The 22,161-nt window shown below is 53.8% G+C and overlaps 1 protein-coding gene across 1 annotated transcript in view; it reads right to left on the bottom strand.

Annotated features, from left to right (window-relative positions):
* SMG6 (SMG6 nonsense mediated mRNA decay factor) overlaps positions 1-22,161 on the bottom strand; it is a 118,303-nt gene that overhangs the window by 54,639 nt on the left and 41,503 nt on the right. Inside the window, 2 exon segments of the mRNA XM_068154602.1 lie at positions 6,651-6,819; positions 7,326-7,442. Of these exon segments, the coding sequence (XP_068010703.1) occupies positions 6,651-6,819; positions 7,326-7,442 (286 nt within the window).

Here is a 22,161-nt window from a genome sequence, read left to right as displayed (position 1 = left end):
AATGGGGACAGGCACCGATGCAAAGGATGCTCCCGAGGGGCTGAGACAGCCAGGTGCACGGGGCCAGAGTCGAGGAGAAGGGAAAGAAACAGATTGCAGAGACCTCCTCTGTATTCCCCAAGAAGCAGAGCTGCAGGCAGGGGGTGGAGATGACCGGTGAGGGTGGGAGGGAGGCAGCAGTAGTATGCTGGGCAGGACTGAGATCCACAGCAGGACAGGGGTGGTAGTGGGGTGAAGGAGCAGCACAGATTAAGTACAATGAACCATGTCTCTCCATGGGAGGGAAAAACACCATGTGAGCAGTCACCAAGCTGACACTGCTAACATCCTCAGAGCCACCATCAAAGCAGTCCCCTCTGCTCTCCCCCCACAGCTGCCGCTCCTCAGCCCCTCCAGCAGCACTGCCAGGCCGAGCAACCCTACACTACCCCCTGAGCATGAGAACAATCCCTGTCACTTTATCCCCTTCATCCCCAGCTCCCTACAGCTTCACTGTGCCTTGCCTGTATCTGTCATTTGTACTGGACATGTCACGTTACTACCCTGGACTTCCTTCAGCCAAATCACAGACTGGTGGCTGCCTGGGTAGCAAGAACTTGCTGCAAAGCAACCCTGAGCAGCTCTGCAGCAGTGCCTTGGCAGCTGGGCAAGCACCCTCTCACATGCAGAACCCTGCAGAGCCTTCAAAAAACCAACAAAGAAGGTGGTCTTGGTGTTTCTGCTGTGGTTTTCTCCTGCAGCACAGGGAGAGCACTGCAGAGAGTGTCTGACAATTTTCTGACTTCCCCTTGGGTGCTGCTCCTCTGCAGCACATCTCCAAGCACTGGCACCACCAAGATCATTTACCAGCTGCTACTCACCAGCAAAGCCAGCAAGTGCTAACAGCTCATGCCAAAACCATATGGCCTCATGGATCTCCTGCTGGGATGGGCACTAGCCCTAGAAGGCTGCAAAACACCTGGGAGCCCTTTCAGGCTCTCTTCTCACTGCTTCTTCCCAGGACCACACCATGGTCACCTCCAGGTGTTTCTGGCTTATATCACCCAACAGCACCGCAGTGCTAGAGCCTCTCTGGAAAGCTATGGCAGGCCCAGGTGCCTGGACACACTGCATATGCACAGTGCCACAGTTTCAGCATCTCTCTGCGGAGGGAGGCCCTGAGTTACAGACACCGAGCCCAGGCCCACAGCTCCCAGGTACAGGGATGAGGCTCCCAGAGCTTTCAAGCAAGGAAGCAAGCAGGGGGTGAGCTCGAGGTCTTTCCTCAGAACGGGGGTTCATTCACTTCCCCACAGACACATTTACATTTGCTTATTCCACTAGGACAGGAAAAAAAAATACGAGTTAATTTCTTTTTTATTGCCTCAGGATTCCAGGTTTAATGTAGCTGTCAGTGTGAGCGCAGCCCAGCTGCAGGCCGACAGGACGCAGCCCGGCCGGGACAGCGCCGCGCCCGCACGCAGCCGGCTGGGGACGGGGATGGCTCCTGGCAAACATGGATGGATGGATGGATGGATGCCCACGGTGGGCATTTGTCACCACGAGGCAAAAAGCGCCACGCTGGAGCGTGGGGAAAGCAGAAGGTGCCAGGGCAAGCCTGGCGCTCACCAACTCCCCGCCGGCTGCCGTGCTCTGGCGTGGGCCACCATCTTCACCGGGGGCGCGGGCTGCCTGGTGATTAATATCAAGCACAATGACCCCATGTTACAAGCCTGCGGGGGCCTGTGGAGGTGGCCATTTCCTGTGTAATACCAGCTTGTTTAAACACTAACAGTCAAACTCCACAGCTGCAGAACAAACCCGGAAAGCGCGGCACAGAAGAAGCCCTGCATTGTGTTCCCTGGCCGCCGAGAGCTGAGCAGCCCTGCAGATGCCAAACACCTCAGGCTTGAGTGCTCCTGGGGCTAGGCAGTGGGCACCCACCAGCTCCCTGTGCCCACCCCAGCTCCTGCCGTGCTGCACTAAACCCTCTGCATCCTCTTCCTGGGTTTCCTCTCTCCCAGCTGCCAAACTACAGGCAGCTCCTCAGCAAGGAACAAAAGGGGTTGGTGGCGGGAGCTCTTCCTAAAAGGTGTTCACCAACCTTGCCCTGGACTCAGACACAGCTGCCCAGAGTGGGGATGAGGTGGTCGTGGTCCCTTTGCCCCCAGTCACCAATGATTCCACTCACCCTGCATTCAGTACCTTTGGCCAACTGGGCATCCATAAACCCATCCCTCTCCTGAGAAACCTGCCTTCAGAGTTAGAAGGATGCTTTCCTCCCTGGGAGAGGTGCAGACTCTGCTTCACCACAGCCCTCTTTTCCACAGAGCCTTTTGGCTTCTGCTTCACTTGACTTTACCTTCATTCTCAGCCAGGTTTACACTACTGAGACACCTCTGAATCCTCACTTTGATGTCTCGATAGGGAAGCTTTGGTGGCCAGAATTACTAACTAAGACTGAGATCTGCAAAAGGGATTTTCCATTTAGTCTTCAGCAAACTCCAGCAAGATCTTGGCACCCCCATCCAAGACTCTGTCCATCTCTCCCAGTGGGAGCTGCCATCTCAGTGACACTTCTCCACAAGAGCGATGTGATGAGAGCGATCTGGCAGATCTCTCTGGGAAGGTAAGCTCCAGAATGTGCTCAGAGCTTTTGGATTTAATTTAATACTTGGTTTAAATTAACCATTTTTAAATGCTTGCAGACAGTCTCCACAAACTGAGAGAGGCCCTTTGCTCCAGCATGGAAGGAGCAGAGATTCACCAGGGTCAGCCCTGTGGCAGTTTGTCTGTCTAGCCAGTGGCTTGCCCATTGATTCTTGTGCTTTGTTTAGCAATAAATTCATTGCAGTAACAAAGTACACCAAGAAGCAGCTTTGCTCTCCTGTGCTCAGCCCTCTTCAGCCATCTGAGCTCTTCAGCCATATGGCCTAAAAGGAGATGGCATCACTTGAATGACAGCAGCCTTCCTGGAGGTCTGCCTTTCACCTCCTCTGCTGTTAATATCTCTGCCTTCGGAGATCCATCTAGGTCTCCTCTCCCTAGGACTCCCTTCTTTTACTCCCTAGACTCTGCAAATTACTCCTGGGGACAGACAGCTGCTATGAAAGACACTGCTCCAGCCCTGTTGCAAAGCAATGTCACTGCTTTAATTGACCAACTGCTTAGAGCTCAATGTAACATTCATGAAACACACCAAAAGAAATTAATTTTAAGATGCAGAAGTGACTGCTGGTACTGCTGAAGACCTGGGAACACTGGCCCAGACACACAATCTCCAAGCCACAGGGCACTGTGGATCTGAAGCAGAGATGTCCACAGTGAGGTTTAGCTCCTGTCGCGGAAACACCCAAAAAAAGAGCCACAGAAAGCTCACCAAGCCCCTCTCCCAAACAGGCAGAGATGAAAGACTCCTCCACCTCTCAGGTACAGCAGTTCCAAGAGAGGGATCTATGCAGCCTGTCACCTCTCTATGGCCTTTTGGCCTGCAAACATGCCCCAGTGTGTCCCCTAAGCCCTGGTGATGGTGCAGGTGTGGCTCAGAGCTGGATGCGTGCACTAGACCAAGGAGACTGATTCCGAGGAAAGGGATAGCTTCTCATTCAGGTTGAATTGGGGACCACTGAAACCCCAGCTTAGCAGAGGATCCCTGCCAGGAGCTGGAGTTCACTCCCAACCCCCCATCAAGAGCAAAGCCCTGAAGACACAGCCTCCTGTGCCTCCCATCCCACTCCACAGAGCCCACTCCTGCACAGCTCGCAGCCGCAGGCTGGGTTTCGGCAGCGCTCACCCCTCACACCTTTCCCTCCTCCTCTGTCCAAGGGGAAAGCAGAGAGCTGAGGAATTTGGTGTGGGCCTTTTTCTTTTTTCCCCCTCTTTTTTTTTTTATTGTAAGGACTCAAATCCAGCAGTGTGATAAATGCATCCGAGCTACAATTAGGAAGATATATAGCATCAGAACGCGAAGGTCTGGGCAGCGTGGTGAAACGCGGGCTCTCCAGAGCCCCAGCTATGTTTCCCATTATGTAACCCTGGTCATGGGCAGACAGCCAGACTCCAAATGAAAAAGAGACTCTGGCTTGGCACCGTTTCTATTTTCCTATCCTCATTCGGGGTCAGCGCAGTGTCATACAGCTGCAGAGAAAGCTCTGGGGATTAAACCTGGGAAAGACTCCAAGACCAGGACCCGGGTTCAAGTACCAGCTGAAAGCAATAAACCAACTGCCACAGCTGGGCTGAGTTTAGACGTTCTCAAAGTCCCCCAGCTCTCTGCCTTGCTAAGAACGAGTGATCATGAACATGGCGAACGCAGCGTGAGCAGAGGCCTTGGGCTGTAGAGCCCTGGCCCTAGGCTCTGGCAGAGTCTTGACAAGCTGCCCTGCTGGCCCTGAGCCCAGGCCGTCATTCTGGCAGCAGCACTGGCCCTGGACAAGCTGCACTTTGATGCAAGCTCTGGGCCAGGCCCAGTGGGCTGCCAGGTGGGTATGGGGCCTGGCTTTTCCAGAAGCTTTAGCACATTCATGGCATCCTTGCAGGGTGCTTCAGTGCTTTTTCACTGTCCCTCTTCTGTGCCCATGCCATCATGAGGGACAATTAAACCGATGGTTCCAGAGCACCGGGAGAGGGATTCATTGTGTTCAACCAACTTCTCCAATGGCACTGCCAGGGACCTTGCAGCATGTCCCAGTGCTGTGAGGCAGTGCACGTGTGAAATGGCACAGGCCGTTCTGCAACTTGGCATCTGCACTTGCTCCTTGCAAGCTCTCCCTGCTCCTGAGCTCACCCTGCCCATAAACCTTGGCTTACTCCAGCACGCCTGCTGCTCTGACCCATGTTTTACTTCTAAACTTCTTTGAAGCTGCTCCTATCTAAACCCCAGCACTTGGTGACTCTACCTGGTTACCGAGCGGCACCCAGCCAGGCAGCAGGCTTGTGTCAATAGAGAGCTGAAACAGTAACCCAGGGCTCCCTTTTCCTTTCCCACCTCCACGGAAAACGTTGGAAGTTCCAGGTCATGCCCAAGATTGGAGCTGCTTCCCTGTTCCTCATCACTACCCACACCTCCAGAGAAGCTCAGCTGCTGCTGTTGCAGTCTCAGACCACCAACTCCTGGCCATGTAATGCTGAGTCAGGACAAGAGGACTAATCCTGTCTCCTTGCCATGGGTAAGACAGATGCTCCTGGTGAACCAAAGAACAGGAAGGAACTGGGACACAAGGGGCTGCTCAGCCACACTCCATGGAGACAGCAAGGTGGGGAAGCGCTTGGGCCTCTACCACAAGATGAAGACCCTCGTTTCTCCACTGAGTAGGCCAGGATCTCGTGTAGTAGAGCCCCACAGCCCATGCCCACCACTCCCCAAATATCCACACCATCACCACCACTTTCTGCCTCAACAGGGGACAAGCCAGAGCCCGCACCTGCTGCTCCAGGGGACACAGCGCCATGCCCTGCAGGAGAGCCAGGCAGCCTGTCCCGGGGCCGGCGCCGAGCGCTGGCTGCGTGAACCCCATCAGAAATTCCATCTCGAGGCTGCCCCTGGCCAAGGGCTCGGCGGCTCCCCGCGCAGGCAGCGCGAGGGGAAGGGGGGATTGGTGCAACGCGCGCTCACGTGACGGATCCCGGTTGGAGTTCCTGCCCAAAGATGGGCAGCAGTTCACATGAGCAGGCAGCGGTCCCACACCGAGCAGCCGACAAACAGAAAACAGACTCCATCTCCACAAAATGAGGCCCAGAACTTCCTGTGTGAGATTTCCATTTCCTCAGCCAAATGAAAAAGAACTGGAGTAAGAGGCAATAAACTAGGAGAGCAGGACTGGACCTGACGCACGGAGCGGGGACCCATTAATGGTTAAGCCACTTTGCTGGATTACTCCTAATGCGCCTTCCCATCACCCCGGGTTCTGGCTCCTTTGGATTAACAATAAGACGTGATTTCAGGCTCTGGATCCGGAGTACCGGAGGCAGATGGAAAATCCTGCGGGAAAGCAGCTTCGGAGCATGCTCAGACGCTGTTTCGCATACTCCATACTTGGCCTCTCCGCTTGGGTTTCTGTCCAAAAATATGCAAATTGCCTAGTCCGCAGTACAGACTAACGGGCTGGAACCAGCCAGCTCAGGAGATTAACCCTTGGGTGCGTTGCAGGGGTAGAGACAAGCTGTTTCTGAAGCATAAGGTGACTTTTAGAGCTCCAGGAACATGCATGTTGCTCCTGCCTAGCCCAGCCTGACCAGGATTGCCTTGATTCAGTCATAAAATAGGCAACAAAATGCTGATGCTGGAAGTGGATTTCCCTCTCGCAGAGAGGAAGGCCCTGCCTGTTTGAGCTGGCTGGGTCAGCACAGCACGTAAAGGAGACGTAGCCCAACAAAAGCAGACACACAGCCTAAGCAGAAGGCAAAAATCCAGCTCATGGGCCATCTCCTAGCACATGGAAGCAAAAGGCATCAGCCAAGCTCCGTCAAAGACACTTCAGCCCCACCCAAGCATCAGTGAAGCAGTCACTATGCCACTAAGGGTGACAAGCCCCCCATGAACATCCCCTGCAGTGAGCCTCTCCAGGGTGCTCAGGGCAGAGTGCCACAGCCAGGAGTAAGCATGAGAAAGGTGACACAAGGAGCTCAGGGAGGCAGTGGACACCAGAAGACAGACCAGAGGATGAACGTACTGTTTGGGGAGCTCAAGAGAGGTCGGAGGAGGATTCCAGGTGTCCGGGTGGCCAAGCATCCAGTCTGACCAGACCTTCAGGCTAGGGAGCAGCTCCTTCAGGTCCTGGGGCAAGGCAGAGACCTTGATCTCGTCCTCATCATCCTCCTGCTCCACCTCCCGTGACTGAGCTGCAAAAACAAGATGTGTGAGCTAGGAAGCTCACCACAGCCAGTAGCCAGGCTCAGGCAGGGACTGGGAATGGACAACACAGATCCCAACATTCCAGCCTTGGACACACAAAGAACAGCCGCAACCCACACCAAACACAAAGACAAATCTGTTCTCCCTACACACACTGGGCGGGGGGGCAAGCCAGGATGTTTGTGATGCCTTTTAGTGAGGGCAGTGGGGTGCCACTGCACCATTCATACAGATGGGATCCAGAGGTCCCAGTTCTTGGAGAAAGCATGCCCTGAGTCTGTCCCTTTCTTCCAAACATTTTTGCATGCACACATCAGGGACTTTCCTGCCAGGTGATCCAGCTATAACCTGGGCAGAGCTCGGGAAGCTGGACGAGAATCCAAAGGGCTCCAGCAGAGGGGAAGAGGTGGACAAAAGAGCAGGGAAGAAGGGCCTGAACCACATCATGCTGCCTCCTGGGCAGTTGTGCGGATCCTGTTGGTAAACCCCTTACCTTGCAGGCACTCCCTCAGCAGGCTGGTGCACCTCCTCACCAGGAGAGCAAACATGGAGAGCCCCAGGGCTGTGGCCTGTTCCTGGATGACAGAGCGGCAGTCTTCAGAGATGCACTCTAGAAGAAAGAGATTTGGTTCAGCAGGGAGCAGGTCAGATGCTCCCTCTTGCTCCGCCTTTGCAGCCTCCCTTTCTGCATCCTGCATGGGGCAGGGATTTCTGCAGGGATGAGCAATTCCCCAGCTTGCACCTGTCCTGGACCAAAGTGCTTCATGTAGTGAGGGAAAAAAAGCTGGTGAGTAGCTGCTGTGTAGTGAGCAGAGGCTGCAGTCGCACTGCCCATGTCGTGCCCACCCCACCTCATCTGCTGAGCCAGCCTACCTCCAGCCGGCACTCGAGACTCCCAGCACAGAAGCTGCTGGTTGGAGCTGGTGCCCTCCCCTGAAGGAGGAGGGTTATGTTTAAGTGTTAAAAGGGTAATTAGCTGCATGTTTGATCTTTGTCCCTGTTGGAGTTTTAACCTCAGCAGCTGAGGAGGGGGCTCCTCCCATTAGCTCACCAGTCACACAACAGCTTGTCAAGAGAACTTAATTGAAGCTGTTACTCAAGTGGATGCCACACGACCACAGCTCTTCCAAAGAGAGTTGGCTGGGAGTGAGAGCAAATCCCCCCAGCACATCTACACCCAGCCAGAACCACTTCTGAGGCTGCTGAGAGCAGCGGGGAGCTGGCTTGAGGGAACTGCCTAGAGCTGGGCGTGGGCTACACAGTGAGGCTGAGAGCAGCATGGGACATGCCAGGCTGCCCATGCTCAGGCAGGAACCAGGGCTTTAAGCCTTATGGGCAGCCTTGGCCCAAATCCCCTTTGCCCCCTAGTTCATTTCCTCTCTTGAGATGCTGGGGAGAGCAGCAGGCTGGGGGCTTGCCCTGAGGGAAGCAGTGTGAAGAGGAGCGGAGGGATGCACCCACACTGCTTGGGGGTCTCCTACCAGCCCATGAAGGCTGCTCTGCAGCAGCACCTTGCAGGCTTGCACATGGCAGTGCCTGATGCATAACCAGGGCTTCCACCCCTCAGACAGGCACGCACCATAAGGAAAGCTGCTGTGACACTGGCTCCAGACCAGTACCAGAGTTAGCCAAGCCCAGCACCAGGATGGGGAGAGAGGGATTCTGTAGAGCCCCAGCTCCCAGGCACCTCCACCGCAGACATGCACCAGGAGAAAGTGTTGGAAGCTGAACTCCCCTGATGTGGCAGACCAAGGATTTTGAGCAAAGGGTAAGAGGATTAGAGTAAGACATTGAGACCCTATTGAGACCCAGGGCTAGCAAAACACCTGAGGTGCAGAGAAAAAACATTGGTTTAGTTTTTTAAGAGCAAATTGTTTCAGAGCAATGAGGTGGGAAGGTTAAAAACAGAAAAAGACTACAAAGTATTTAGAAAATACAGGGAAAAAAGGGAGGCTTGACTTGGCCAGCTCTTACAGTTCAGCAATGAATTCAGCACCCAGAGAGGAAAGCACTGAAGGTAACCCAGGGTGGCACCAGAGGTGCCTGGCAGCCAAACCAGGGTGCTCTGCTCCCAGAGCTGGCCCTCAGCCAATGCCGCAGAGCCATGGCAGAAAAGTGCTGTACTGCAGGGGCTGTCAGCTTTTGGAGGAAACATAAAACTAAAGATGTGACCACTCTGGGACAGTAAATCTCTTTCATGAAGCCTTTCCCACAATTAAGAGTGTTAGCCCTTGTGCTCTGGCCACAGGCCAGTTCAAGAAATTACAGTCGTCTTCCCCGCGCTCCCTCCGCCCGCACTCGGGTGAGCTGCTGGACTCTCTTCACTTCTTGTCTTAAATGGGCACACCATGAGCCCACAGCCATCATGCTTGCTGCACCTGAGTCTGGCGAGTCTTTGGGGTGAGTGAAAAGCTCTGGGCATTTCTGTAAGCACCCCCACCCTTTGAATGGGCAGCACCCGTGGGACTTGGGGCACTGCGCTCCAGCCTGACTCACAGTCACCTCCCAAACTGGTCTGGTACAAAAGCCAAGTCCTCTCCCTCCAAAACTGGCAAAGCTTAAATAAAAGCTTTTGTGATGCTGAGGGTGACAAGGACTGCAGAGTCTCGATGTATGTCAGACACTGACTCCAAGTGCTGGAGCAATGCTCTGTGGTGGCCATGGCCAGGCTCGGTACCAGGATCTCAGCCCTTCCCACTGCCACCAGCAGCTCCTTGCTACAGGCTACAAGTTCCCCATACAACACTGAACAACCAGTTGAGTGTCCTGCGTGTGAGCTGTTGCAGGGACAGCCACCTGCACCTTGCTCACTCAAGCCAAGTACTACAGCCAGAGCTCCACCAAGCATCTCTTACTGTCACAGACATGAGCCCAGTGCCCACCAGCCCACACTCAGCTTACATAAAGCCACAGTGCTTCGGCGTATGCAGTGATGCTCAGCTGTGGCACAGCCTGCAAAGCTCCCCCTGTGCAGGTGAGTGGAGCAGGACACCCACATCAAGGGTGGTTTCCCTGGGGTTCCAGCTCAGCTACAGTGGGTGCTGTCATCTCATCATTAAATTAGACGAAACTCCTCTGGTCCAGAAAGTTCATTCCCCGGCCAAGCCTGTCAGCTTCATTTCAAGGAGGCTCCCACAACGTTGCAGGGAAGGACAAGAGTCCAGGTGGGTGCTTGTTCACGATCCCTGAACATACTCCAGCACTCCAGCTCCCAGCACTGTCAGCAAAGGCTCTTAAGAGCTTAATTGTAGGACAAAAGAGGAAAATGCCATAAATCAGGAAAAACTTTGTGCCTTTTCACCACTTTCCTCAGGAGGCAGGGAGCCTCAGCTTTCACTGAGCTGAGAGCTCAGAGCCAGTGGTGATGACTGCATGACATGGAGGCTGTGACCTGGCAGACCCCAGGCTACCCCTGGTTACCCATGCCAGCAAGGTGAGGATACAATCAAAGGGCAAAGCCCTTGTGAAATGGAGGTGATTAAAACTTGTGGAGTGCTTAGAGTGATGAGCACTAAGGAAACTAGCACCCCACACCCACAACAAGGTCTTGTACCCACAGCACAAAGCATCTGAGCATACCCTGGCACTACGAGAAAAATACTCTGAAGAAAACATGCTGAAAGCGGGGGGATGGAACAAGAAATCTGCTCTGGAGCCCACAGGGTGTCATTACCTCTAAGCTGAGCACTGGTTTGTGCTGCTGCTAACACACAATGCATTAAGACACTAGCTTCATGGAAAGATGCTCTTGGAGGCTGGAGTGACACTTAGGTGATTTCCTATCCCTGCAGCTGAGCAGCACTACTATAACCTGGGGGCACCAGCTGCCACTGACCAACAAGAGCAGGCAGAGGGATCCTGACTGCCTAGGTCAGGACAAATCCTGTAATTCCCAGATCTGTTTCCTCCAGGTGCAGGAGAAGCAGAACTACAGCATCAGAACTTGGTGCCAGAGACATTTTCCGGTGGCATCGATAGATCCCATCAGCTAAAGCCACCACAAACACACACTCCACTTCCTCCCCTGCAATCCCAGATCAGGCTGCAACCAGATAACCTCCTGCACCCACGCCCAGCCACACCACACAGCCAAGGCAGGGTGAGAAGGTGGCCAGGCAGACTACAGACAGAAATAACATACAAAAGAAGCTGCCACAAGGTCATAGGCCTTGAGGTGGTCAGAGATGTGACTCTATGCCACCAGCAGCCACAGCAGTGACACTCCACAGGAAATTATCCAGCACAAGACCAGGTTGTGTACCAACAACCACAGCATATTCCTCCTTCACCTTCTCCCACTGCAACCAGGCAAACGTCCCTGTTAATGCTGCCATCAGTTCCACAGCCCCTGTCACCACATCACCTCTCAGCTCTTGCCTGCACAGCCACCCTGTGAAGCAGCTCACAAGGGTTAGAAATGTCACCTTTCAGCTGTGCCATAACCATCAAAGGTGCTACATGGGGTGGTGAGCTGGCACCACTACCCAAATAACTGTTCGCTAAACCACAGCCCAAGGTCACGGCCTCAGGACTTGCAGCATCTGCAGCCAAGACCGACGCAGGGTAACCTCATACCCTGCTTGCATGCTGCACCACCACCTGCTGCACTGACACAAGGCCTATGGAGTCATGCTGCAGACACAGCAGAGAGCTTGGCCAGCCTAAAAAACCACTCTCTGGGAGTTTCTCAAGCTGGATGTTTCTTGGTTATTTGTAGCCCTGCATTAGCTATGCCGGCAAAACTCTGAGGTATGTGCAGCGCTGCACAGGGCTAGAATGGAGCAGGCAGAGTATTTTAAAGTGGGAATGTCATCAAATCTTTTGCAGTTTGAATCACCACCCTGGATAATTTGCATTGCCCCACACTTCATAGTCTGAATTTGCCTCAAAGATCTGTCTTTCTGCACTTGAATCGTGAGAGCCCTGCAGCCCTCTGTGAACTCACCACAGAGCTGAGGGCTGGACAGGCCAGTGGGAGATGAGCTCTGATGGTCTTTTTGCAGGCAGGTTTTTGAGTGCTGTGTTGTTAAGCCTGCTTGACACCAGCCCCCCATAAGACCCTTTTTCCAGTCGGCTCAGCCTTCAACTGTCGGAGTTTCCATACTGGGTGCCTGTTTCAGCCCAAATTCTTCCAGAAATCTTTAGCCAAAACAGTTTGGCTACTTGTGAGAATGAGGCTAGGGAACAAGATAGTGGCTTACCCTTGTCAGAAAAAACACTTACAACCTTTTCCTTGAGCTGGAGCAACTGCAAATCCTGGAAAGGGGATCTGTGATTTTGCTGCAGAATAATCTTTTTAACAGAGAGTTTTCCTGTCCTACTAGAAATCTGTCCACACTTGGCTAAGCTATAAACATCTGAAATACAGAAGTTTTTCCATATTCAACAGGAATTCACTTCAGCAGCTAAAAACTTCTAAGATTTCACCTCCCTGAGCATGCTCCATCTTCCCACCTCCCTTATATCTAACCGCCCTCACACCTAACCTGTGCTACACTCAGCAGAGCGACCGCCCTGCTCCCATCCAGCACGCAGGGACCTCTGAAAAAACATCCTTGTGCTAGGCACTGCTGCTTGCTGCGAGCTGGAGATCGGACCCAGACTCCTCCAACTGGCGCCCAGGCTATCTGCTCTGAAGCAGAGCCCAAGAGCGAGAAGAGGGAGAGGGGATGGGATGGAAAAAAACCTGAGAGCTGACGAGCATCAAACTGCAAGAGCAGAGAAAAAGCAACTGGGAAGCAGGGCTGGGAGGTTTTTGTGAAGATCACAAAACTCCTCTGTGCTGCAGAAGGGACCTCCTGTTTCTTCACACAGAGGAAAGAGGGGGTTTCTCTTCAGCTGGGTACTGGGTCTGCACAGGGAGTGCTGTTTTTCTACCAGGAGGAAGTTTCCTTTGCAGAGAGCCTGGGGAGCAGGGCGGGTCGGCCAGCACAGCTGCTGCAGCGCCCTCAGCAAGCACCTACCTGGGCTCTCAGCTGCAGCCACGCAGGGGCTGTGAGCTCTGCTCCGACCCAGCCGGCAGCAGGATCTGACCCGGGCTTTCTGCGGTCATAAATCTACCTGGCTTCGCGGGGGGAAAAAGGGTGCACAGGGAGGGGGCAGGCAGAGAGAGATGGAGAGAAAAAGAACTTTTGTAAGGGGAAGAAATTTGTGTTTCTCTGAGAACATTATATTCATGGAAAACATAAACCAACTGTCGTCAAAGTCGTCTGAGCTCAGGAAATGGAGCGGCCGGGAGAAGGCTGCCATGTGGCCGGATGTTATGTATTTCTAATTAGTGCTATACATCTTTCAGCAGCGAGTGTCCTTTTGCTGGGAAACACAACGCGCTGCCCTTGTTATTGTAACTGTCACAGAGTGCTTAAACAGATAATCTCCAGGAAAAGTGATAAACACATCCCCTCTCCCGCTAGGGTGTGCAGAACGGCGATGCCAAAGCTCTATTAGGGCAACGCGACCAGGCGCAGGAAATGGGAATGGGAAAAGAGCAGGAGATGCAGGGGACGGCCGCCTCCGAGGAGAGGGGTGGCTGGAGGAAGCTCCTCGCCGCCGCTCGAGTGCCATGTGCTGAAGGAAATCCTGCGAGGGACAATCAGGGCAGAGCCAGCACGGGCCATGCGGCCTCGGCCAGGGTGGGGGGGCACTGGTAGGGATGGGACAGAGAGGCTGGAAGTGAGGGCTCCCAGCTGCTCGACTCCCAGCACGCCCTAGGCAGCGGTGGAAGCGAGCCACGGCAACCCCTGAGCTCGCAAGCAAGCAGCAGACGTGCTCCTACATCCACCCCAGCTAACAACACAGGCAGCGCCGAATCCTCTGCAGCTAAAACATCAGCCAACAAACGTTAGAGTCTCGAAGGAGAACAGATTCCTTTGATTCAGGCAACTGGACTGCTCTAGCCAAGGGTCAGGAGGCCTCCAGTGAGACAGTTTCCATGCTGGCCTCCCTATCCTAACCCAAGCTGCGGCTCTGGGCCGAGGAGCCTGGAGCAGTGCCGGCAGCAGGTGGCCCCAGCACAGGCAGAGAGAGCAGCAGGGATGTGCTTCGCTCCTGGGGAGCAACAGCCAAATCTACCTTCCCCAGTGACACAGTAAAGGACCTCAGGCAAAGTAATCACACCAACAAAGAAGCCTCCAGACACAGCCCCAAGATGACACAGCCCCAAGGCAGGGGACACAGGAGGTGGAGAAGAGCAGTGAGGGGCAAGCTGTGCCTAAGGCACCAGGCTGAGGTGTCAGCAGCGTGGGGCACACAACTGATTCACCAGCCAGCTGCTGCCCTGCGGGGAGGATGACAGAGGCTGGTCACCTCCAAGCTGACACCACCTGAAGGCAATTCTCTTGCTCTCTTACTGCTCAGACACAGGAGTGCTTTCCCCGTGAGTCACCCTCCGCCAGACTGAAGCGTTGGCAAGGCTATGGGGAGCCCACACAGATGGGGCTGTCTGCTGGAAGTGGGTAAGGACAACCACGCTGCTGGGCCACGGTGAAGACCTCACACAACCACCGGGGATGGAAAGCACAAAGTGAGGAGGATGCTCCCTGCTGCAGGGCATTTCCCTGAAACCCCCTCACTGAGGACCTGTGAGTCATGGGCACTCCCAGCTCCCGGGTGGAAACTGGCGAGTCACACACACACTCATCTGCCCCCAGAAAAAGCCTGGGAACCTGGAGGCATTCACTCAGCCCTGGCTAATACCCTGCAAGGAGCATGGGAATTACGGGCAGCTTTCCTGGAAAGATGCTCCCCGACTCTGGATTTGCAGGCAGGAGACACAATGGCAGCCCCAGCTCTCCTGGCCAAGCTAAACATCACCACCTGCAGCACAAAGAGCTGAATCCCTCCTGAACCGATTGCAGAAATAACCTGGATGCTCCCAGTGCACCTCCCCCCTGCTGACCTCTCCCTGTGGAGAGGCAGGGAGGCCCTGGGGTCAGGTAGGAGTCCTGGTCACAGTGCCCAAACATGCAGCAGCTCTGGGGGACTCACTGCACATGTTCCCAAAAAGCAGCTGGGGCCGCCCAGGAGTCTGCAGCTCCCTCTGCTCCATGCTGAAACCCTGTCTTGTCCGAAGGAGGGAGGGAGGCCTAAGAGGTGAGGAATGCCGGGGGGCCTGGGGAGGATGGAGCAGCTCTCCCTGTGGAAGCCATTAGATATTCAACACTTCATTTGTTTCCAGCCCTTCTGGACTGCAGTGCTGGGCTCTAGGACGAGAGGCTCTTCTCTGACGTAACCAGGAAGCAGCTGCAAAATTAAGGAATCCCTCATGACATCATAAAAAGGGTCGATGGTTTACAGGGGAAGGTATAAAAATTAATGACATATTCCCACCCGAAGCAGCAAGCCTGCCCGAGAGCCACAGGGGAAGCCATGCTCTGCCCAACACAAAGGGGCTGCAGCCCAGGACAGCTCTGTGCTGCCAGCTCCCTCCAGCTGATCTGGGAGCTTGCCTCTGATTCTGACCACTCTCCAGCCTAGGATCCATGTGCAGGGCTGGATCCTTGCACCTGGGGTGCAATAACCAGCTCAGGACATCCTTCCTGACTCTGACAAACAGTGCTTTAGGCTGAGCAAGGGAATGACTTCAGAGGCACTTTTCTTGTGTACTTGGGACTGGCCAGGAGTCACCGACAAAGAACATCATTGTGAAGTGACTCAGGGAGAGATGGTTATTCATGTCCACAGGGAAAGCAGACACGTGCACAGAGTGCCCTCAACACCCCAATTTCTGCAGCTCTGGGAGATCTTGTTGGTCCTGCAAGAAGGAGCCAGGGCAGAAGCACACTGTCCCTCCCCAGGCTAGGACAGAAAGAATGACATTAGCCTTGAGGACAATCACAAAGCCATTTCCACTTGAAAAGGGAAAAGGATAGTGGTTTAAAATTAACCGCAGCCTTTTCCAGGAAATATCAGTGGAAAGAAGCAGCCATTTTTAGAAATGTTATTCTCAGAAATTTCCTGAAAAGACCCATCAGTCAAAACACAGATTGAAGCCATTTCCACTTGAACTAAGCAGCACTTCGGAGCTCTCCCTTCGCGCTTGGGGTGCCTGACCCAGCCGGCTGGGCCGAGATCGTGCCCCACACCCCTGGCCCTGGCGAGGCTGCAGGAGTCAATTCTGGAAGTGAAACACCCCAAGGAGTGTCAGCAACGCCCCTGCTGCCCAGGGAGGCACGTACATCCCAGTTCTCACACTCACACCGAGACACACCAGTTGCAGACCATCCCAGCTGGGGCAGAGGCACCTCCGTCTCACCCACACCGGCCAAGCCTGGAGACCTGCCAGCAAACGGCGATTCCTCAGCGCTGCAGCATCAGAGCTGCTCGAGTGGGCGAGCTGATGCTAGGACTCATGACACAGGCACAGCAAAATCTTCACTGGCCTCAAGGCTCTGCAAGATCCCCAGACTCACTGGTTCTGCTGCCAACAACTGACAGCTACATGAATTTGACCTGCCTGGCAGCTAAGAGGCTGGCAAATCCAAACATACTGAATTCTTGGCTAGCTCGTAAGCAAGTGTGTCCCTCCAAGCTGGCAAGCCAGCTCATCAGCATGGATATAGCTCCAGAGCAGCCTGGCACCTGCTGTCTCTTGCTGCAGAGGGAATATTACTACAGGATGCATGAGCTAGGTGGGACCAAAGTGGCTGCAAGAGTGAAAGGGTCCAAAAGTGGGCAGGTACATGTGGAGGGCATCTGGACAGAACAGGGAATGCTGCACTGCAAAAAGAACAAATCTGGATGACAGAAACATAAGAAGGCATTCTGGGGACTGCAGTAAGGCAGAGTGATGCAGCCCAATGCAAGAAAACCCCTGACAGCATATCCTCTCTGCCTGCACAGATCTTTCATCCCTTTGCAGGAACCAGCTGCACAGTGAGAGAGAGCCCTGAACCTCCCCCCAGACTGGCCAGTGAGGAGCGCAGGCTCCTCAGCACATGTGCTGGGGGGAACGCACTGCCAGGGAGCCCAGCTCGGTGTTAGGCAGCAGGCATGGCAAGCTGCTACTAGCATCCCACCCAGGAGCTGCATGCGCCCAACCATAATTGTGTCAGATGTTATTTACAACGGGGGAGGAGGTGTGAACAGGGCTTCCCAAGAGATTTACTCCAGCCTGGAGTGAAGTTTTACCAGGACAATCGCAGCAAATAAAAGGCAGCCTTTTCCACCACCCCCCACTCCCAGTGCTGGAGGTGGGCATGTCTTTGGCAGCAAATGCAAAGAGACAGCCTGGAACATGCCTCCTCTGGTGTGAACCTTGGTGAGCACTTGGAGCCTGGAGTCAAAGCTAACGAGAGAAAGCGCCTGCAGACAGGCACACTCACAGAAAGCAGCTTTGATGGGGCAGGAACAGCAAAGTGTGGAGCTTCCGTTTCAACACATTCACTTGGTTGCTGCTCTTCTTTTTACAGCTTCCTGAGGGACCAGAGCACCACAGTGACAGTTTGCAAAGCAAACGCCAATACGCAGAGCAAAAGCCACTGCCCTCCCCAGCTCCAGGGAGGCAGTAAATCCCAGGGTCCTTATCAGATGCCTGTAGGCCTGACCCACCTCCTGCTCCAGCCCCTGGCCACATCCAGTGCTGGCTCGGTCCCTCCTGCCTCCTCAGCTCATGCCAGTGGCATCCCAGCACCAGGGCATCCCCGAGAGGGGCACAGCCCAGCTGCTGTGCCTACAGTGAAGCTTACCTAACACTTTCCGTTATGAGACCTGGGTTTAGTTCCTAACAACTGTGCCAAACTTTAACCATTTAGGCTGCTAGCCCTTCATGCCAAAAGCTTTCCTCGAGCTAAATTTATTGGGAAAATCTCATCTACAAAGGTTCAGCCATTTGCCAGAATGAGGTTAGGGAAAATATATTGTTCTTCTCAAGTTAAAAATCCTTTGACTGCTTCAGCAAAATCCCTAGCACCTTCACACTCTGGAGCAGGAACCAGAAGTTTGGCAGGAGATGGTGGCAGGGTCTGGGTGTGCCTTCTGCCACCTCTGTTCACCCTTGCTTTGCCACAGTGGGGGCCTATGGAAATCTGGATTAACAGACAGCTCTCATGTGCCACTGCAAACAAAGCAGCACCTAGTTCATCTGATGGATAGGTGAGGAAAGAAGAAAGCAAGGTGGGTAAGATGGGGGAATCATAGAAATGTTTTGGTTGGAAGAGACCTTTCAGATCATCAAATCCAACCTTTAAGCCAGCACTGCCAGGTCACCACTAAACCATGTCACTCAGCACCACATCTACGCAGCTTTTCAATCTCCCCAGGGATGGGGACTCCACCACTGTCCTGGGCAGCCTGGGCCAGGTCGTGACAACCCTTTCAGGGAAGAAATTTTCTGTAATGTCCAACTTAAACCTCCCCTGGTGCAACCTGAGGCTGTCCCTCCTGTCCTACTGAAGGTTACCTGGGAGAAGAGACCAACCCCCAACTTCAAGTTAACTCTATCACACACATCATGAGGCAATCCTACTGACATATCCCCTTTCCTCCCCTCAAATTACCATTTTCAGTCAGCACAGAAAATTAACAGTCAGTACTAGAGACCTGATGTGCTGAAATGTGCATGTATTCAGTAAGGCTAAGGGCTGCAGGATACAATAATGTTTTGGGGGTTAAGATAGCTCAGTGCTATGCTGGAGAACCAGATTATCATAGAATTGCCAGGGTTGTAAGGGACCTTGAGAATCATCTAGTTCCAACCCCCCCTGCCATGGGCAGGGACACCTCACACTAGATCAGGTTGCTCAGAGCCCCATCCAGGGATGGGGCCTCGGTCATGAACTTCCACAGGGATCCAGAAGTCACCTTAAACACTCAGCACATGCCACTATTTGTGTGTCCCCTACTTGTTGGCTGGCCATGGTAACAGAGAGGATGAAATTTGCAGACACTGGGCAAGCCTGCTTGGGTCAGGAAAAAAGGCAGTTCCTGAAGGACAATGTTTTTAGGAGGAATCCACCTCCTGGTTTTCCAGGTGAGCAGTCAAAAAACTAGGAAAGCCTTTGATTTTCCTTTAGCTCAGTCCCCCATCTATACACATTGGAGATACCATGCAGAAAGACATCCAAACCCAAGATACTTTAAGACAGAAGCCAGCAAGTTTAAGCTATCAAATTATTTGGAACCTGAGCCTTCCAGCTCTTCCTATGCTCCATGTGGCACCGAGCATGATGATAAGACACTTAATCAGCGACTACTCTGGAAAACTCCCATGTGAATGGAAAGGAATTTTACAAGCAGAAGGACAACAGGAAAATTGAGGCCAGGATCTCTGCCACGTCATCATCTTGTCCATCACAGGAGGCCTTATCTGCGTTACCCTGCACCTCAAGCTCGTGGAAATGCTGCTGAGCACAGGCTTTGAGGCTCACTGTTTGGAAACATCCTCTCGCAACAGTACTGGTGAAGATATGGCCTGGTTCACCCACCCGACCCCTCGTGGTGAATGATGGCCATGGTCTCCTCTGGAAATTTGGGAAAATCTGCTCTGAGCTGTGCCACAAAAAAGGGAGGCTCTCAGGTGTCAAGTGAGCAATTCCCTGCAGGAAGGGCTGAGACCACAGGCACAAACCCACAGCACACAGAGAAACCACTGCAGGAAGTTTCACATTCAAGCCCCCCTGTTAGAGAATACAATCTCAGTGCTCCAACAACTTCCATGCAGCCAGAGCTTCAGGTCCCCAGACCCTGGGCAGGCTGCAGGACATGCACACTCACACTGCTTATTGAGCCACCCTGTCAAGGGACTCAGCAAGCAAAGAGCCTGAACCTCCTGCATTCATTAACCAGCGCAAGACAGAACAGTTTCGTGCCAAATTCCTCCTTCCCCCTGTGATCTGTGATAGGATTGGCATGACCGTGAAGCTCCCACAGCTACCATTCCCAGCAGGACCATCCCCAGGGACAGGCTGCACTCAAGGGTGGTAGGCTCAGCCCGGGGGGCGCCCCAGCCCCTCTTTTCCTTCACTGCTACATCCCCTGCTGGGAGGGAGCAAGGGAGCGCTGTGGGCTCCCACAGAGCCAGCACCACTGCGTTTCCTGCAGAGCTTTGCAAACCTGTTGCAGTTCCAACGTGAGCTTGGGTTTCACTGTGAGCAGCAGCCCCGAGCCTCAGAGTTACTACACAGCCGAATAAAATATTTTTTCATAAATTTAACGCCAGCATGTCTGTGTTTGGAAACTTTGAAAATCCATGTTGTATGGTTTACTGCACTGGAAAAGGTGCCAGCAGAGTTTCAAAGGAAGGGAAGTGTATAACTGTTTCCTTTCAAATGCATTTTCCAATGGGATCCATTGAGGGAAAAGGCTGGAACTAACTAAAACATTATTAAAAACTGTTATGAAAAGAGACAGAGAGATGGAAAAAGATAGACAAAAACCTCCAATACACAGCCGAGAGGGAGGGAGGGAGGCAGGCAGCAAGAAAGGGGATATGGGCAGCAAGACACTTTGGGTGGGGAAAAACGGGGCGAGACGGGGAGTTTTCACTGGCAATCGCCCTTCGTGGTTTCATATTGTTGCAGATCAATTGATCAGGATCTCAAGTGCTGCTGGCCCGGTGGCACACAGCGAACCACAGAGCTGGCTGCAAGCACAGCGCTTGCGAACTGCTGACCTTCAGTTTTAAAACCAAAAGTATTCTTTGGGAAACAGTTACAGCGGGTTCCAGCCCCAGCTGCCAAGCGAAAAACAAGCGCTACTAACCTGAAGCAACAACCCCTCCCCCCCCCCCCCCCAATCCCTTACACCAAAGCAACAACCAGGACTAGTAACCTGAAGTAACTCCCTGGTCTGAGTCACCCAGCAGTAACCGCTCGTGACATGTGTGCAGGGGCTTGGCTCTTCCTTACTCCCTGAGTGGAGCGGTGAATTCTCCAATCGCTGACACCAGCCCTCGCCGTGAGCGCGCAGGACGCAGGCACCAGCCCTCAGACCACTCCTGCTCCAGCACATTGACCACACTCCAGATACTCTAACAAAGTCTACAAATACCAAAGCGATCGGGTCCGTACAGTGCCGGCACATCCCGGCTCCAAAGCTACCACTCCAGCTCGAGGCACAGCCCTGGGTTTGTTGCCCTGTGAGCGAAGGGGGAACTGAAAGGGGCTGGAAACATACATTGAGTCAAATAACTTCAGTGCCCTGGACGCCAGGAGGCTGCCAGGGTCAGGGCATGACCGAGGATGGAGCCAGATCTCTGCTGCTCTGCCAGGCTTCAAAGAGCCAGGCTGGGGGTGGGCAGAGCTCAGCGCACGCCTGCAGAGCTGCAGGCCTGTGGTTCTGCGGGGTGCAGTAACCGTGGGCTGTAGCACACATGTCGAGGGATGAGGGGAAAAAAATAAACAGACAGACAAAAGAATGAGGATGCTCTGCCAATTCCAATTGTGCAGCTTTTATTTTAAATGCTTATCAAGCTGAGAAAGAGCAGAGTTCTTGGAAAACAAGGTTTCCTTTCTTCCCATGCCAGTGTCAAACACCCTCAAGGACGGGTACGGCACAGGCGCTCGCTGCCGGCTGCCTTTGCAGCAGCAGCAGCGGCAGCCACCATCCCATCCCATCTCACCCGCCTTGGGAAGGGTTTGCAAGTAACAGCCCTGGTGTTTCTGGTGGGGAAAAAAATAAAAAAAAAGAGAGCTCTGTGATTCCTTTCTTTCTTTATTAATCTCCAATCTGGCTGGGTTCAAATTATGGCCAATTACCCACCAACACTTCTCACTAATAAAATAAATTTTTACGGGCCCTAATTACTGCTTTCGCTGAACTGCTCTACAGGAAGCCGAGAGGCTGCGGCTCTCCAGACGGCAGCAGACAGCAAAGCAAAGGCACCCGCGAGTACAGCAGCGAGTGACTCAGAGGAGAGAAGCCGCCGGAGGGGCGGGCGGACGGGGAACGCTTGCGCCTGGCTGGAGCATGAGACACAGCAGTCCATAAAACGCCGCAAGCCCTGCGCACGGCGCTGCGGGGCCGGCCGTCAGGCCCCCCGTCAGTCGCGGCAGTCGCTACCTGTGACGCAAAGCTGGCCCCCAGGGCCAGAACGATGGCTGCGGCGCTCCGCCGACTGTCTCCGCAGATACTAAACCGGCAAGCGAACGGTATTTGGAAATGGCTGCATCGATCACGCACGGCAGAGATGCAGCTGCCTCCCCATCATGGGTACTGACCTTCGGACTGGGGGTCACCTCAGGGGATGGAGGGGAGGCGGCTTCTCAGCCCAGCGCCCACCTCCGGTTCTCTCCGTTTCACGGTTAATTGGAGGAAACAAATAGCAGAAAGGTAGAAAATTGCCCTGAAACTGTGAGGCATGCAGCCTGCTCCCAGCTACACACATGCCAGCA

The sequence above is a fragment of the Melanerpes formicivorus genome, unplaced genomic scaffold (genome assembly GCF_026170545.1).
Source record: "Melanerpes formicivorus ecotype bairdi unplaced genomic scaffold, bMelFor1.0.p_v2 SCAF_29, whole genome shotgun sequence".
In the NCBI taxonomy this organism is placed as follows: Eukaryota; Metazoa; Chordata; class Aves; order Piciformes; family Picidae; genus Melanerpes; species Melanerpes formicivorus.
Note: the sequence above shows the minus strand (reverse complement) of the source record. Positions and strands in the feature narration are given on the sequence as shown.